The sequence below is a fragment of the Antrostomus carolinensis genome, unplaced genomic scaffold, assembly GCF_000700745.2.
Source record: "Antrostomus carolinensis isolate BGI_N321 unplaced genomic scaffold, ASM70074v2 scaffold43356, whole genome shotgun sequence".
In the NCBI taxonomy this organism is placed as follows: domain Eukaryota; kingdom Metazoa; phylum Chordata; class Aves; order Caprimulgiformes; family Caprimulgidae; genus Antrostomus; species Antrostomus carolinensis.
The window spans coordinates 1-16,350 of NW_010324725.1; the positions used below are offsets into that span (position 1 = coordinate 1).

Sequence of the window (16,350 nt, forward strand, 5' to 3'; positions counted from 1 at the left end):
TTCGATATCATGTGCTCCACCGCCTCCATCCTCCACCTCTGCATCATCAGCCTGGACCGGTACTGGGCCATCGCCAGCCCCTTTCGCTATGAGCGCAGGATGACACAACGCCTTGCCTGCGCCATGATAGCCATGGCCTGGGTCCTCTCCATCCTCATCTCTTTTGTCCCAGTGCAGCTACGCTGGCATGAAGCCAAGGACATGAGATATGCAGGCTCCTGGCTGCCTGGGACACCCCGCTGTGATGTCAGCCTGAACCGCACTTATGCCATCACCTCCTCCCTTATCAGCTTCTACATCCCCGTGGCCATCATGATCATCACATATACCAGGATCTACCGAATTGCCCAGGCCCAGATCCGCCGCATCTCCACTCTCGAACGAGCAGGGGGGCAGTGGCCAGCTCATGGCAAGGAGCCCACCTCCTCTTTGCAGAGTTCCCTGCGCAAGGAGACTAAGGTGCTGCAGACCCTCTCTATCATAATGGGAGTCTTTGTTTGTTGCTGGCTGCCCTTCTTCCTGCTCAACTGTCTACTGCCTTTCTGCCAGCCCAAGCTGGAGAGTGACCATGAAGGAAAGTCGCCCTGTGTTGGCCAAACCACCTTCAACATCTTTGTGTGGTTTGGCTGGGCCAACTCCTCAGTGAATCCAGTGATCTATGCTTTCAACGCAGAGTTCAGGCGTGCTTTCAGCAACCTGCTGGGCTGCCGGTGCCTCTGCTGTGGCACACCCAGATCTGCTGTGGAGAGGGTCAACTTTAGCAATGAGCTGGTTTCCTATCACCATGACACCACCTGCCAGAAAGAAGGAGCTGCCTCATCATCAGTACCTGCCCCTGCTATCACTGCCTGGGTGCAGCCCGTACCCCATGCTGTAAGCCATCAGGGAGAGGACAGCAGTGAGGAAATGCCCACGGAGAAGAGGCCTGTGACTTCTCAGACACAGGCTGCCCCTGGCAACAGCCCCAAGAGTCATCAGCTGCCAACCATTTTGCAATTTGATTGCAAGGCAGAGCTATCCCTGGAAACTATTAGCCCCTGTACAGGGCTTGGTCAGTGTGAGGGACCCCATCACCCTGTTCCAGAGGGATAAGTGATTGTGTGTTTCCCACACACACAGCCATCCCATGGAGAGAGTTCACATGCCTGTGCATGAGATATGCCTGCCCCCCAGCAAACAAAGTGCCATCCCAGAGGGGTGGGGACTTGCTGTTCTTATCCCAGAGAGGTGACAGGTTTATGAAATCCACCCCAAAAGCATATAGCAACCACATATTAACCTCTTCCCAGCACCACCCTTACTCTCTTTCAGTCAGTAGGCATTTACTATGCATTTGTTCACCCCTGTGTTTCAATCAAACTTGTGATATTTATGAAGAATAGTGAGATAATTAGATCAAAATAAAAAAAACTCATAGTTTGAGGCTCTGTAATATAATCTTACATAGATAAATTAATCTTAGATTTAGCTTCCGTGCTAAAACCCATTACTCCCTCCCTGTCCCCAGGCCATGGTTTCACATCAGACGTGCATAGTTTTGGTCTTAAAGGTTTGTGTTTGGTTTTACTTCTGTGTTAATTTCAAAGCTGCCTGTCTGGATTTACACATCTGAATCTGTGTTTAAGCCCTTAAATAAAAATATAACAGTTTAAATTAAAACATAACTATCTTATGTTGAGTCAAAAGACTGCTCAAAACCCTGTAAAACTAAGTTACTTCTATGTAGGACCCCAAACACAGTTTCAGGTGCCAAACTTTGGTATCCAGGCTTAATGATACTAAGCTAGGTTCTCCCTCATCCTCAAATGCTAGAAAATGTAGTACTGGATGAGGCTGAAGCAACAGCAGGATGATGTTTGAGAACTAACACAACAACTCCCGTTGCTATCAGCTGAGGCAGCTACAATCCTTCTTTCTCCTACTAGTTCAGGCAGCTGATACTTCCGGAAAACAAGCTGGTCCACAAAATAAAAAGTGACCAGGTCATCTCTCTGAACCCATTTCACTACTCGTAGACATGAACAGCAGCAAAAGGCAGAGCAAATGGGTGTTGGATGGCTTGCAGGAGAGAAAATACTAGGGGAACTTGACAGTCGTTTCTGTTTGTGTAAAAGGGTTCACCAGACATTAAGGGAACACAGCAGCACCTCGCTGTACTCCACTTCTCTGTCCACCACTAAGGAGTTATGCTGCTGACCGTTCAATACTGTTCATTAACCACCATCATTACCCCATTTTTCTGTCCTTCAGCTATGACTGAGTTGATTTACCTTGATTCATCTAAGGAAGATGATGAAGATGTAACTGTCCAGAAAGAGACATCAATAATGCTTACACTGCAAGAGTACTATTGGACATGCAGTCTTACAGATGGCACAGTTGATATCTTTCAGAACAATGATCCATGCTGGAAAACCAGCTGCTGAAAAGCCCAACTCCCCTCCTAGTGATCCCACTCCTGCTCCTTCTGAATTTAAACTGTATGTGGTTCTTAAGTCCCTGTATACCTTTCCTGCCCATCACATTAAATCTTATGGGAAAAACGTTGCTTTTCCTATCCTGCTCTTTTCAGGAATGTGTCCTTGATGTATAGTTGGGTGTGACTGTAATCTGTTCTTCATGGTCCAGACTGGCAGGACAAGAGGTAATGGGCTTAACTGTAAGAAAGACCAAGGCAAGACTGGAAAAACTTCCTAAGAACAAGAATAATTAAGCACTGGGGTAGATTGCCTTGGGAGGTTATGACATCTGTCTCAGTAACTAAGTGTTTAAGATGACACTGCTAAACATCTGTCAGAAATTACATTGGCATGTTAATCCTGTCTTGGGGCAGAGGCATAGTATAACAGTCTCTTGAGATCTTTTCTAGTCCTGCTTCACTATGACAACACAACTCCTTAAGCATTGAGCTTAAGATGGTATTTTTTTCTTTGCATGCAATGATCCTTCACTATTTTCCTGAAGGCAAAAAAACATACAGATAAGAGACCTCATTGGTGTATTTCCCTTCTCTTAGTGATTATCCATTTTTCTTAGCATTTAACAACTATCTTTACTATCTTTCAGCATGTCTAATGCCTCATCTGAAGAGCAACCCTGAAATAAACCTAGTATTTCCTTAAAAGAGATACAAGATCTGTGTTTTTTGTTTTGATTCCCTTTGATTATTTTCTAGGTGATCATAAGTGAACTGCATATGGATTCAGATGCTAAAGGGTCAGTCCATTTGTGAGAAGATTTTCCTTGCTATATTTCTTCCTTCTTACATAAACTAGAAACACGTATCCTAAGAGTGTCAGAATCTTTTGTCTCCTCGAAAAACCCCAAATTCTATCTTTAGAGCTGTAAAAGAATTCTCCTCTCATCCCCTCCACACTAAAACCCACCCCGGGGAGATACTGACACAACTGACAAGACACTATCCTGAAGAGTGACTCCCTCCCTGTCTGCTGCACTTGTGTTTCTGTTGCAAGAGGTTCAGCTGGCTCCATCCCTCAGAGAGTTAACTCTCCCTGCCCACACACTTCTTCCTTCCTGTGGGCAGGCAGTCTTCTGGCAGTCAAGGCCACACATGAAATTATTATCTACAGGAGTTTTTGTTTTTTTGGGGTTTTTTTAGTGTGTGTACAGTCTCAGTCATAAAATCTGTTAATTAGTGGAAGGGAAAGATTTACCTTCTCACAAGGTTTGCCCTGCCTATGGGAGCTGTCTCACCTAGGAAGTAGTCTGGACTTAATACACAGAGTAATGAAAACTTAGTGTATGACAGACTGGGTGTCAGAAATTTAGCAATGAATATATTTAAATAACGTTTTCTCTTAAGAATAATAAAAAATGCATGGTAGCTTTGAATTACTAAAGTATATTTGTGTTAAGAATGGGAAAAGCCATTTGTATCAGTGCATGTGCCTATAGTTTAAATAAGGTTCATTAATAGGGCAGATTGTACCTGAAAATAAATGGATACTTACCTGAAGAAAAAAACCCGGTATTTACTGAAGCTTTTTAAAGGGAAAATTTAAAATTGCTCTTTGTAAGTTATGGTGGAAATAATTGCTTGTACTTAATTGATAATGGTGATTACTGATGTGCAGATGCTACACGTTACAATTGTTTACAGCTGTAAGGTCCATTATAGCAAGTGCAGTGTAATGTTCAAGGCTGCAATAAATTTTAGAAATTGCATATTATAAACAGCTTATACTCATTTTAAGTGGCATATTACTAAAGGTACTTTATATGAAAGCTACACTACATAACCCTTCAGACTACATCTTCCACTGTTGCTGATTTAATAATACATAAATATTGATACTGTATGTATTTTTATTTTCCTAGATTGGGAAGGCTCCTGAATGTTAAGCATACTACAGACCACACAGTTCTGTGAACAGTAAATGAGCAAGATTTATTTTCCCAATAATTTTTTCTAGTGATTAACTGCAATTTCTAGTTGACATTTTTCTCATGACAGGGCAAGCTGCTGTGTTAGATTACAGAAGATACAATTAGCATTGTTAGGTTCAAGTCTGATAAGATATATTAAAATTATTACAAAAAGCCAAAGGTTTACTTCAGAAATTAAGAGGCAAAATTACTTTGAATTTACACCACTGTAGTTACTCAAAAGAAACACCTTCCAAAGTAAAACCTTGGCAGTACTTTGTTATCCAATCCTGGGTCAAAACTTTCTTAGCTTGTCACTTTCTTGACAAAATGAATTACAAATGATGAAGGTATTATTTTAGGGAAATCTGTGGCTATTCCTCAAACACACTTTCTGTAACTCTGTCCATCAAATCTACATACTACTGTATATATTCACCACAACATATGTAAAATATTTTATTGACTAAAAGCAGTTCATTTCCATGCCTAATAGTACCACATTTACAGTACTGTTAACATCACAATGACCTAGAAAATAGCTTTTAAATAGCCTTGGTGTCAAAACAGTCCAACCGCACAGATACCTTATCTAAACACTCTTATTAGCCAATGTCTAAACATCCGAATCAAAACATGTTAAGCAAAGTAGGGCTTTACAGTGTACATCAAATGCCTTCTCTGATCAGGCTCATAATTCCCACTCCCTTTCCTTCTGTCAGTCTACAAAGTTCTCAACCAGCTTCACCTTCCAAGAGCTCTTATTTCCTTCTACTACACAAGTGAAATGAATACAAACTTCCTGTGGTTGATTAAAAGCTTATGTAGCTGAGCTGACACTGCAGCCCTTCTCTATTTAATATAAATTAAATACCTCTGTAGCCTCCTTGGGTGGCTGTAGAGATGCTTATGCAGCTGAGAGCTTTTCCCTGCTGTCAAGTTTCTCTGAAATTGTTCATTGAGTTTAGAAGTTAATCATGGAGGTAAACAGAGACAGATATGTGGATGCACACGTGCATAACTTCTTAGAAAACTGGGCTAAAAGGTAAACAGTATTCTTCAAGGAAAAGGAAGTGTAAGCTTCAAGGCAGAGCTCTCTGGAACTGGAGATCCAGCAGAGCGAGGACACAAACTCCCTCCTCAAGAAACACCAAGGCATGTGGCAGAGGTGCCAGTAGATATACAAAATGACGTTTCCATAACTAGCCTCAGGGTGTTGGTTCTATGACCAAATGTAGTGCCACCGGTTACATGCAGCAGCTTTGTAGCAGGAGGCAACAGCGGGACAGCAAAGATGTACTTGAACACCATGTTGATGCAAAGTTTCATCTTGTTTTCTAGCAATTCTTTTAAAAGATTCACTACAACACACATGCATCCTTGACATTATACTTACATATTTGTGTTCTATTTTTTATTGCTTAACTGTTTGCCTGTAGGGCTTTATTTTGCATTACACACAGACTTCCAGTGATCACCACTGACTTTTGTTACAGACACAGCACTGCCTCTGTGCATATTGGTTCCAGGAACGGGAAGGGACTGAAGAAGCATGTCACTTGGCATAAGAAAACATAAAGCCTTAGGACAATTTTACAGTCCAAACCATAATAACAGAAAAAAGACATTCTCAAAAATTAGAAGATTAGAAGTCTACCCATACATCCAATCTGCAGGGAAAATCTTCCGCCTTCCTGGTGTTCTTCCTCCCTCACAAATGCACAGAGTCATACCGATATTGCAGAGGGAAAGGGTTTCCAGCTCTAACTCTTCCCACAACCCGCTGCTCCACCGTCAAATAATAAGCAAAGCAGAAAAAAAGAAAATCAGAAGGAATTACAAAATAACAAATCAAAATAACATCAAAATAACAAATGATTCCACTGTACAAAGTCTAAGCAGCCACTTCTCAGGGCAAAAACCAGCACAGTCATATGGACATTCAGCTTTAAATTTATACAAGCTTTTGGATTTCTCCATGTGGAGGTTTTCAGGAAGGGCACTTCATAAAAGGCCATGGAAGTTACTTTAGCTTTTTTATATTGCAAAATATATTTCCAAGGCATCAGAGGAGATAATATTTTTTCCAAAATCAGTCTTCCCTCGTCATCCCTTGATTTCTTCCTAAATTGTTGTAATTTTTTTTGCTGAGTTAATAGATATTAATAACATTGTGTCTGTCCTTGGAAAGTCCATCCAAATCTATGTACAAATGGAAAATTAATTAAAGAGTTCTGATTTAGTAACTATTATGTATAGTTGCTGTGATAAAGGTAAAAATATTAAATCTCATCCCCAAGTTTATAGCTAGATGTAACTTTAACAACTGCTAAATTCAGTGGAAATACCAATGTAAAGAAAGCCAAGACCATACTTCAACTGTATTTTTTCTTATACCTCTGACACTAAGCTGATGCCCTAATATTTCAGTAAAACTTTAATTTCAGTGAAAAACAGCTGAGCTAGGTAGCAAAAAGATAAATTTGTTATAATAAAACTTGGTTGCCACAAGCATCTGTTGTTTTGCTTTTATCAAAGTCATGCCTCTTGTGTTGGATTTCAGATGATGCACCTACACACATCATATTAAGTATATTTCAATCAGTTGAGTATTTCTCAGTGAAAATTATTTTGTGAAAAATTCTCTGTTCTTCATAAACTGTTGCTTTCCTCACCTAGGGGGCTGATGTGGCTTTCTGGATTTCAAGCACTATCAGTTTAGTCCCCCTGGACTCTGATATACTTAAGTGGTTTCATCACCATAGTTACAGGCTCCCACCACATAACTCTTAACTTTATTTAGCTCATTGTCATAACTTAACTCACTTTCCTGAATCCTCTCCCCTTTCCTACTGCAAAGGGCCATACAGCAGGATGCGTCCCCTGGGCACAGGCTACTCCTCAGGTTTCTTTTGCATTTACACCAAAGAAAAGCACAAAGATGTTACAGTAATTAATTTTCCTAGCATATTTGGCTTGAAAAAAACCTTATGGCACTCCTGATCTGGGCTTATTATCCCTCACCAACCCCTACCTGTCCCTAATCATTCAAGACATTTTAGAAAACCCAGGGCTTATGCCTCCATCTCATGTTTTTCTAGGTTAACTAGCTACATTATATGAAAACCATTTATTAGTGGAACTACTGATAGCGATAAATGAAGTGTGGACATATATGCAGGATCTTTACATGTGCATAGCATAAAATGCATGAAGATGCTGGGGAAAATACAGGTTTATCTTCATCAACCAGAGGAGCAGAATTTCATCTTGAGCCAGTTTTATGTTAGTTTAGGCAGTGAGAAGACATTTACATTTGTAAAATTTGCAGAAACCGTTGCTAGGTTCCCCTTTTTCTTCGAAGATCGTTTTCATAGAGTTTTTTACTGCAGTTCAACATTTTAATGTATTTTTAACTAATTAAATTCATCTTTGCACCCACCCTCAGTAAGAACACATCACTTCATTTTACTCTTTTCATTTTTAGATCTGAACTGTCTGAATGAAGTTTATGTACACTATTGCATGGGCTTAAATTCTGTGATGAGTTTTGCATGAAATGTAACTAACCACATGTTGTCTCAGCTTCTGTTATACAGTCAATAGAGATCTAGACCAAACAGTCAAATGTGTCTAGAGTGATTTACTGGACCAGGTGAAGACATCTACTTCAGGATGAGAAGAAAAACTCCCTGGACTCTGACTAGCTGAAGGGGGAAAAAAACCCCCAAACAACAAACCTCAGTGATGCAGGATAGTAACAGACAGGAGATAACATGACCAAGTGTGCAAACTAGTTGCAGTTTTTACTGTTGCTAAGAAAGCTGAATCAGTTAGAGATCATATTAAAAACCTAACAAGAGGTAATGATCTTTACTACGTATGCAGAGCTGGATTTGATCTTTTGTTTGATGGTCAGTCTGAAAAGTCTAGCATCCCATTTAGATTTCAGGAAATAAAAATATAAAAGGCATCAAAGTGATAAGAACTATCAATTTTCCAAAGTATTTTATGCATTTGTTCATTTAAACTAACACAGAGCATGAAGTGTTTACTAATGCCTAAATCAGTAATATAGTAATCAGAAGCAACATTATGGCGAGTGTTCTTGGTGCACATTCATGCCCTGGTTTTTAGCTGAGACAGAGCTAAGTTTCTTTTTAGTAGTTAGAACAGCACTGTATTTTGGTTTTAGCCTGTGATTTGTTGCGAGAGAAATGCTGATAACATACCAATGTTTTCATTTGTTGCTGGAAGTTGAAGGACTTTGTGTTTTGTTAGTCTACCAGTGCAAGATCTAAGGATGTGAGGAATATTTAAATTAATAAGCTAAATTGCCATTTGGATATGCCAATAGCATACTCCATATCACATCATGTTCAGTATATTAATGAAGGTCTTTCCCTCTCTTGCTCTCTCCGGCTTTCACTCAGGCTCTTGCTCTTCCAGGATTACAGATTCTGGTTTCAGGATTGTTGCTCCTCCAGAATAGTTATCTGGGAACAGGCTGGGCTTGGTCAGTGGGTGGTGAGCAATTGCGCTGTGTATCATTCATCTCCATATTTTATTAACATTATTATTTTAATATCATTATTATAAGTTTAATTGTATTTCAGTTATTAAATTGTTCTTATCTCAACCTACGAGTCTCTTTACCCTTGCCCCAATTCTCTCCCCTGTCCCCAGGGTGGTGGGGGGAAAAATGAGAGAACAGCTGTGCTTGGCTGCCAGCCAAGTGCTAGACAACTGAAATTTTGTCAAAATTAATTGATTGTGGTAATCAATAAGCATAATTTTTGCTCTAAGCATGCTTATCCTGTGGTACATTACTCAGTGCTTCTGAGCCATGAGTTATAGCTGCATCCGACTGATACCTCCTTGGTGTGCTGCCAGCCTTCAGTATAAAGCTATTTCAAGCTTAAAAGAGAAAAAAACTGCACCATCATAACCTGGAAAGCCCTCTACTACAGTCACTCCCACCATTAAGCCTTTTACACCCACAGCAATGATCAAAAGAAATGCTCTGCTCAGTTAGGTGGACCTCCAAAAAGAAGGAGGTAATTTGCCCATATTCTCAAAAGCCTGTCTCTTTTCCAGGGCACTGGCACCTGGAAACAGTGGCTATTACATGGGACAGGACATCCTTGAGGTGCTCTGCTCGTGTCCTTTCATGCAGATCTGCAGCTTCGTTACTTCTGGTGCTGCCTATTCCTGCCGTGGCAGCCGCTCAGTTCACAGCATGTTGCAGGGAATGGCCATGCTGGGCCTGCGACTGCACCCGCTTTTGCTGTGTGACTGACCATGCTGTCCCATTGTCTTCTTCACAGTGTCTGTGAAGAAGCTTGGAATAGAAGAATCCTTTAGAAACCAAATTGTTAGGTAAGTGGTATCAACAGCAAAGGCCGCATTTGCCATTACATTTATGGAGTTGTTCCTCCAGTGTGATGTTCTCTTTTCAGTTTTTAAAAGGTAAGAGCGACTGCTTTGTTTCCTTTCCCACTTCATTTCCAGCTGCACATTGTTAAGGACCCCTGTTTTGTCTTAACACTTTACCACTCACCACAGGTATTCACTCCAGAGCCAGTCCAGCCACCTAGACTACTTTTTAACCCAGCCTAACAGTGTTTTACTCATAGGAAGACTCTCGCTGAAAACAAAGTCAATTTTTGCCGACTGAGCTGCAATAGAAGTTCTGCACCACTAGTGCCTTTAAAGAACGTTTTAAGGCTAGATTCTAACAAGTATTTAGATAGCTAGCTTTCAAGGTAGCTGCCTAAATTACTTCATAAAATGTACCTACAGAAGGCACAAGCAAGCATAACATATAGAGCAACTATTACTAGGAAGAATAGGATGTTTTGGGGTCACAACAATTTACAGCAGGCTTCTTTCAAAAAGGGACCTAGATTTCCATTGTGCTGCTGACAACTTATGCTACTGAAGGAGAATAAAGTAGCTTCAAAGATGTTTGTAGTGGAAGCCATTTCCTTGAGGTAGGGTATGTCTGTGGTGGTAAAAAATTGCTATGATGGTCCTCAGAGGCACCATCTTAGCACATCTGGGGCCAATCCAGGGACAAGAGAATACAGATAAAGCATAAAGCCTTTTGTGCTGTTCTGATATCTGACCTGAGACTGATTATTCAAATAAATTCTGATTTCAGTTGAAGCACAGGTCACTCCACTCACTATTACCATAATTTTTGCTTCCAGGTAATACACAATAGCTGCTTATTTGAATATGCATTACTTTTTTGGATTTTTTTTTTTAATAGAAAAATAAAATTATTTTACTTCTGAATAAACTCCTTTGTGAACTTAAGCCTAACTTTCAGAGACAAGCAAACTGGATAAGCAAAAAATTTGAATTGTAAATGTCTTGTTGAGCTTCAGTTGTTGTTTACTATATCTTACTTTATAAAAAGCTGAAATGTGCAATTTTGGGGTGGCATAAGCTGAGTTCAAGCAATGCTTCAAGTTATATGCTTACAAATATATACATATTTTTAATTATTATTTTTTTCTCCTCCCCAGATGTTACTACAACATGCCTACTCCCCTACAGTTCAGTCATAGAATCATAGAACAGTTTGGGTTGGAAGGGACCTTAAAAATCATCTAGTTCCAACCCCCCTGCCATCAGCAGGGACACCTTCCACTAGACCAGGTTGCTCAAAGCCTCATCCAGCCTGGCCTTAAACACTTCCAGGGAGGGGGCATCCACAACTTCCTTGGGCAACCTGTTCCAGTGTCTGACCACCCTCACAGTGAAGAATTTCTTCCTAATATCTAATCTAAACCCACCCTCTTTCAGTTTAAACCCATTTCCCCTTGTCTTGTCATTAACTGCCCTTATGAAAAGTCCCTCCCCAGCTTTCTTGTAGGCCCCTTCAGGTACTGGAAGTCAAAAGAGTAATGCCTGGGAAAAACACTGACAGAGGATGATGGAAATCTATTTTTTTTTCTTTTAAAAAAGAAACAAAACTGATGGCAGAACAGCAGTAAAGGGGAAAATTTTCACACAGTTTAATACCACCGAGTATTGACACTAATATTTCTGTATTAGAAAAACCATACATTTCCATACGGAAAATGCTCATCTCAGCCTCAGCTACAATGTGGCTTCAATGAAACAGGTGTTTTTCCTCATTAGCATTCTATTCTGACTTTGGCTACAGGATTTTGGAGGTAGAAAATCCATCACTCTTGGCAAAGGTATCATACGTGTAGTAAGAAAGGAAAAAAGCTCTTCATGGCATATTGCTCCAGGAACATAGACCTCACTTCAGTCTACTCATACATGTTACAATGGAAAACACTCAGAACTTCAGCACACCCAAGGGCCTAGCCTGGAAGAACTGGATGTAAGGAGCAGAAGGAATCATTACAATTTTGATAGCCTTCGGGCTGAGCATCTAACATCATGCAATCTTATATCCACAAAATAGATCTTCCTATATTGCAGTTTGCCTGCATGCAATCCCACTGCTCTATATTGCCTCTTACCACGCTGGTATGCATCCTCCTTACACTACAAACCATTCCTTCCCTGCCTGATACTGTGGTATTTGCTGTGATTCTGTTACCAGTTGACCTTGTAATTATAAAGGTCTCATCACCATGCTCTCCTAATAAGCCAGGGTGTGGAATTTTTTCCATTTCTGATGGAGTTTTTTAGGCACAGAGAGACCAGGATGCAGAAAGCAACTATAATCTGCTAACAGAAGAAAAGGCGTATACCTGACCATGTTGGATGCAGAGAGACTGCACAAAAGGGCAAAGTGCATGCAGGAGGTGCTTCGTCCGGTGATGGAACTAACACTCTGCACACCTCTTGTCTCCCGTCTCCAACAAGGAGCTGTCTTCTGGATGTACTCGGTCAATATGAAGACTTCTTCCACAAACATCAGGTCTTTAAATAAAGATTAAAATGTAGACCCCAGAGGATGAGCCTTTCTAGGCTTAGGAAGTCCCAGGTCCTGCTCGGAGGCTCAGTGGTCACCCAAGGATGTAGCCCACCATGTAACAGAGGGGACAGTGGGCTGCAGCACAGGGACAGCAGTGGAATGTCAGGGCAGGACTTCATTTATGCAATTCTCTCCTTGGACTTCATCAAAATACAGACAGAGCCAGCCCCTATGTCCAGTGGGATAGGCTTGTCTGGCTGGCAGGATTCCTGGGTATTTGACATTCCTGATTTAGGGATGGGAACATGTATTCTACCTGCATTTCAGTCTTACTCTATGTACCACAAAAATAATACCAATTTCCTTCCTTGCAAGGCAAAGGGGATGAATTAACTAGTGTCTCTACATCTCTGTGAACCACAAGCACAGGTGTAACAAAGATTCAGAGGTTTTGTGATTTTTCTTTTTTCTTTCTAAACTGAGGAAAAAACTTCTTAAGCATTTTTATCATGCTTATGAAATAAAAGAAGGAATTTCAGTTTATCAGTTTTCCAGTTCTGTTCTACTTGGCTAATCCCTTGGTACACACTGGGAGTAGCAAGGCAATGGAGAAAGTAATTATATTATTTGGGAAGAGCAGCAGCTATGGTATGTGAAGGGAAAATTATGTTTTTGGCATTAATTCTGTTATAACTTCCATACTTTCCATAAACTGCCTACGTGAAGTTCTCCACATGCACCAGAAGCCTTTCACAGACATGTTAGGACTGTGAATGCAGGCAGAGCCTGGCAGCAGAACTCACAGAAGCTATGGTACACCTGGGCTTGTAGGGATCCAGACCAAAGAGTCAGCAACAGCAAACTAAAATAAAACAGATGGGTAAAAATTAACGAGTGCAGTATTTACTATTACTTGCTTTTATGGGCAGATTATTCCATATCTTCTACCACAAGAATAAAATACCATGTTTTCCAACACACAAAAAAAAAATCACTAAAACTGCTTGAAAAACTGTACCTGCAGCAAATGCTTGTAACAGGATACACATTCATATCAAACCAGAAAACATTCTTTTGGAAACTCAGTGGCTTGTGTAGTGTCAAGGGCAAACACACACAAGCAACAACATGCTGCTCAGCTACTTTTATTAATATTAGGTTCTTAGTTCTTCTTTTAATTAAGTGTCTTTCCTTGATTTTTTTTGTTATAGTGATTTTATTGAATGCTTATGCATATTGTAGCTCTACTTAAAAAACACAACGTCAAACTCATTTTAATGTTGTAATACAAGAGCCATGAATCATATGTTGTCAGAGTATACACAGGCTTTTTTAGCCTGGGTATTTCTGCCCCATAAAAGTCACTTCACTTTATAGGGCAGGGCCAACTTCACTGTTTGCTAGTGTCTAATACACCAGCATTCTCCCCACTGCCTCAGATCTTTAGATAAAACCACAATATAAACAAAAATAAACACACCATTCTATACAATAATGAGTTAGGTTTTTGGGAGAAAATACATCCACCTTTTAGATATGCAACATCTTTCATCATTATCTCTTGCCATTTACTTTTCCTTATATTAGTCTACATATCAGCTCACATCAGAATCCTGATGTCCAGCCTTTGGTTTGTGAGCAGTGTGGTAAATGAATTAAACTCTGAATAAACTGAATGCCTGAACAAGTTAAATGTCTGAACTTGCTTTAGTTTCAGGTGAGGTACTTTCCTGTGATGATTTGCAGAAAGCATTATCCACATTACATTTTCCTTCAGAAAAAAATAGAATATTTCCATTATTTTTTTATGAAATAAAATTAAGCCAGCCAGGCCAATCTGTTGTATGTTTCATACATTTGCCATTTAAGTTTTCTGGAATTTTAACTGCAACGTGGTAGATCAGACCTTTTGTTCTAGAATTTATTTTTTAAAAAACTTTTATTCCATTTTAAGGTTTTGAAATTTTCTTCTCAAATCACATGATATTTAATCTATTTTAAAGAACTCAGTCTCCTGTTTACAACTTGGTTGTCAAATAATGATAATTTGTTTCCTTTTTGAAAAGCTCCACAACTGCGTTTTGTTAATGAAATCCTCACAACTTAATGTTTTCAGAATGCTAAATTTCCTCTCATTTCATAAAAAAAAGGAAAGTAAGAAGCAATCCCACCCCCCTGAGTTTTCTCAGTGACCTGTACAACACATTTCCTCGCACACCTGGTGAATGGGGAGTTCATGCTACAGTACCAGGTTTCACATTTCCAGCTGTCTGCTATCCTCACACTATGCCTGCTGCTTCTTGAATAAAAATGTGCTCTCACACCATCTGATACAAGCACTCTCTGGGAACATTTTAATAGCTGATCTGCATCATTTTATCTTCCCCACCCCCTTCTACTCTTTAGCTACTCTTCTCATTTAAATGATTAAATAAGCCTTTCCTAGCATGTTGGTCATCTCCACCATGTTGTGGAAGACAAAGAAATAGTCTCAAGATGCATTTGTTAATTTTAACACTTCACATTTCTAGAAATGTTCAGATTAAATGGGTCCCCCCTCTCCTTCTGTCTGTGTTTACAAGAAGTGGCCAAGACCAATTTAAAGGGCAACTCATTTTTATTCTACAACACTTGCATGGTTTTTGAATTACATGGTGTAGATCTGTATATGTATTGCTACAACAATGAGGAATATATTTTCTGCTTCTTTGTATTGACTGTAGGATGACCAGCCATAAGCTCTATAAAAGTAAACGGTCTTTTCCTGGTATCCTAATAATGTCCTCTGTTTAATAGCAATTGAAATAACTTCTTTCTGGGATTTCTGTCACTATTAGAGGCCAGAGGCTGATTTATTTTGAATCAGCTTACATAATGGAAAAGGCAAAGCTGAAGTTCAGCCTTTCACGAGACTTACTTAAAATTTTCATCAGCTGATAGAAAAGCCTGGAGTGGTAGGAGTGTTTTAGCAGCTTCCAAACCAAGCTCAACAAGGGCCATTGTCAATGCTGAGGTCAGCCCATTAACTACACAGTGAAGAATGAAGGTAGGAAATAGTGGTCATGTAGGTTCTCTGTGAAAGGAAGCAACAATGACTATTTGACAAACATGTGAGAAGCAGAAATGAAAAAACTTCCTAAGTTTCCTGATGTACATAAAGAGTAAGCTCAGTAACCTGTACGTGACTACAAAAGAAGCATCCTCACAGTGGAAGGCCGATTATAGAAGAAAATGTTTAACAGATGGCATTTTAAATAAGAAAAATTCAATACTTAGAAAAATTAGCATGTAGTTATGTATCTCTAATCAGAAATACAACAATCTGAGTTGAGAATACACAAGTCAAAGCAAGATAGGAATATGCACATACTGTGAGGAACAAAGCAGTTCCTATGGAGCAATGGAACCACTACCAAAAATTCAAATCACTAAGATTTCCTGAACTCCACTGTGAAAAACGCAGCACTGGAGAACACAATGCAAATTATTCCAAATCAGCTTGTGAAAAAAAGCTTCAGGGAACACGAGACGGAAAAGATGGTGCAAACATATGTGGAACACTGTTAAACCAAATGAATTGAGGAGAAACCGTACTCTGGGATGATTCTGAAGCACTCTGCAATGGCCTGGCTTTCAAGAGAGCTTTCAGCAGCAGCATGATCTGTTGACTGAAAGATGGGCATATGGATGATTTTAAACAGATTCTGCAGCATAAGAAATTGGGTTGTAAATCTTCTAATCTCTGGTAAGTACTATGCACTTTCTTTAATTTTTCTATCATTTTGCAAAAATCTGTCTTTTGACTTGAAGGCTGGGTTGAACTTCACTGGAACGTTATTGGCAGAGAGGGAAAGAACCAGCACACAAACATGACAAAAACCCTGACAAAAGCATTGTCTGACCCTGGAGAAGTGATGATGGAAGACAAAAGATGATTAAAAATGTTTCACGACTTTGCCTTGCAGTGCTGTAGCTCAGCATAAGGGGCCGTATAACTGTCTGCCTTCAGAAGATCCTCCAGCATAACTGGACATGAAGCATCAGATGCCTCTACCAGT

General features: G+C 39.8%; 1 protein-coding gene across 1 annotated transcript; it reads left to right on the plus strand.

Annotated features, from left to right (window-relative positions):
• Positions 1-3: 3 nt before the first annotated feature.
• Positions 4-1,092, plus strand: LOC104527329 (D(1C) dopamine receptor-like; the record flags this gene model as incomplete). The annotated part of the gene is made up of 1 exon (XM_010171014.1): positions 4-1,092. A coding segment is annotated over one exon (1,089 nt), but the record flags the coding sequence as incomplete, so codon positions are not given.
• Positions 1,093-16,350: the final 15,258 nt, after the last annotated feature.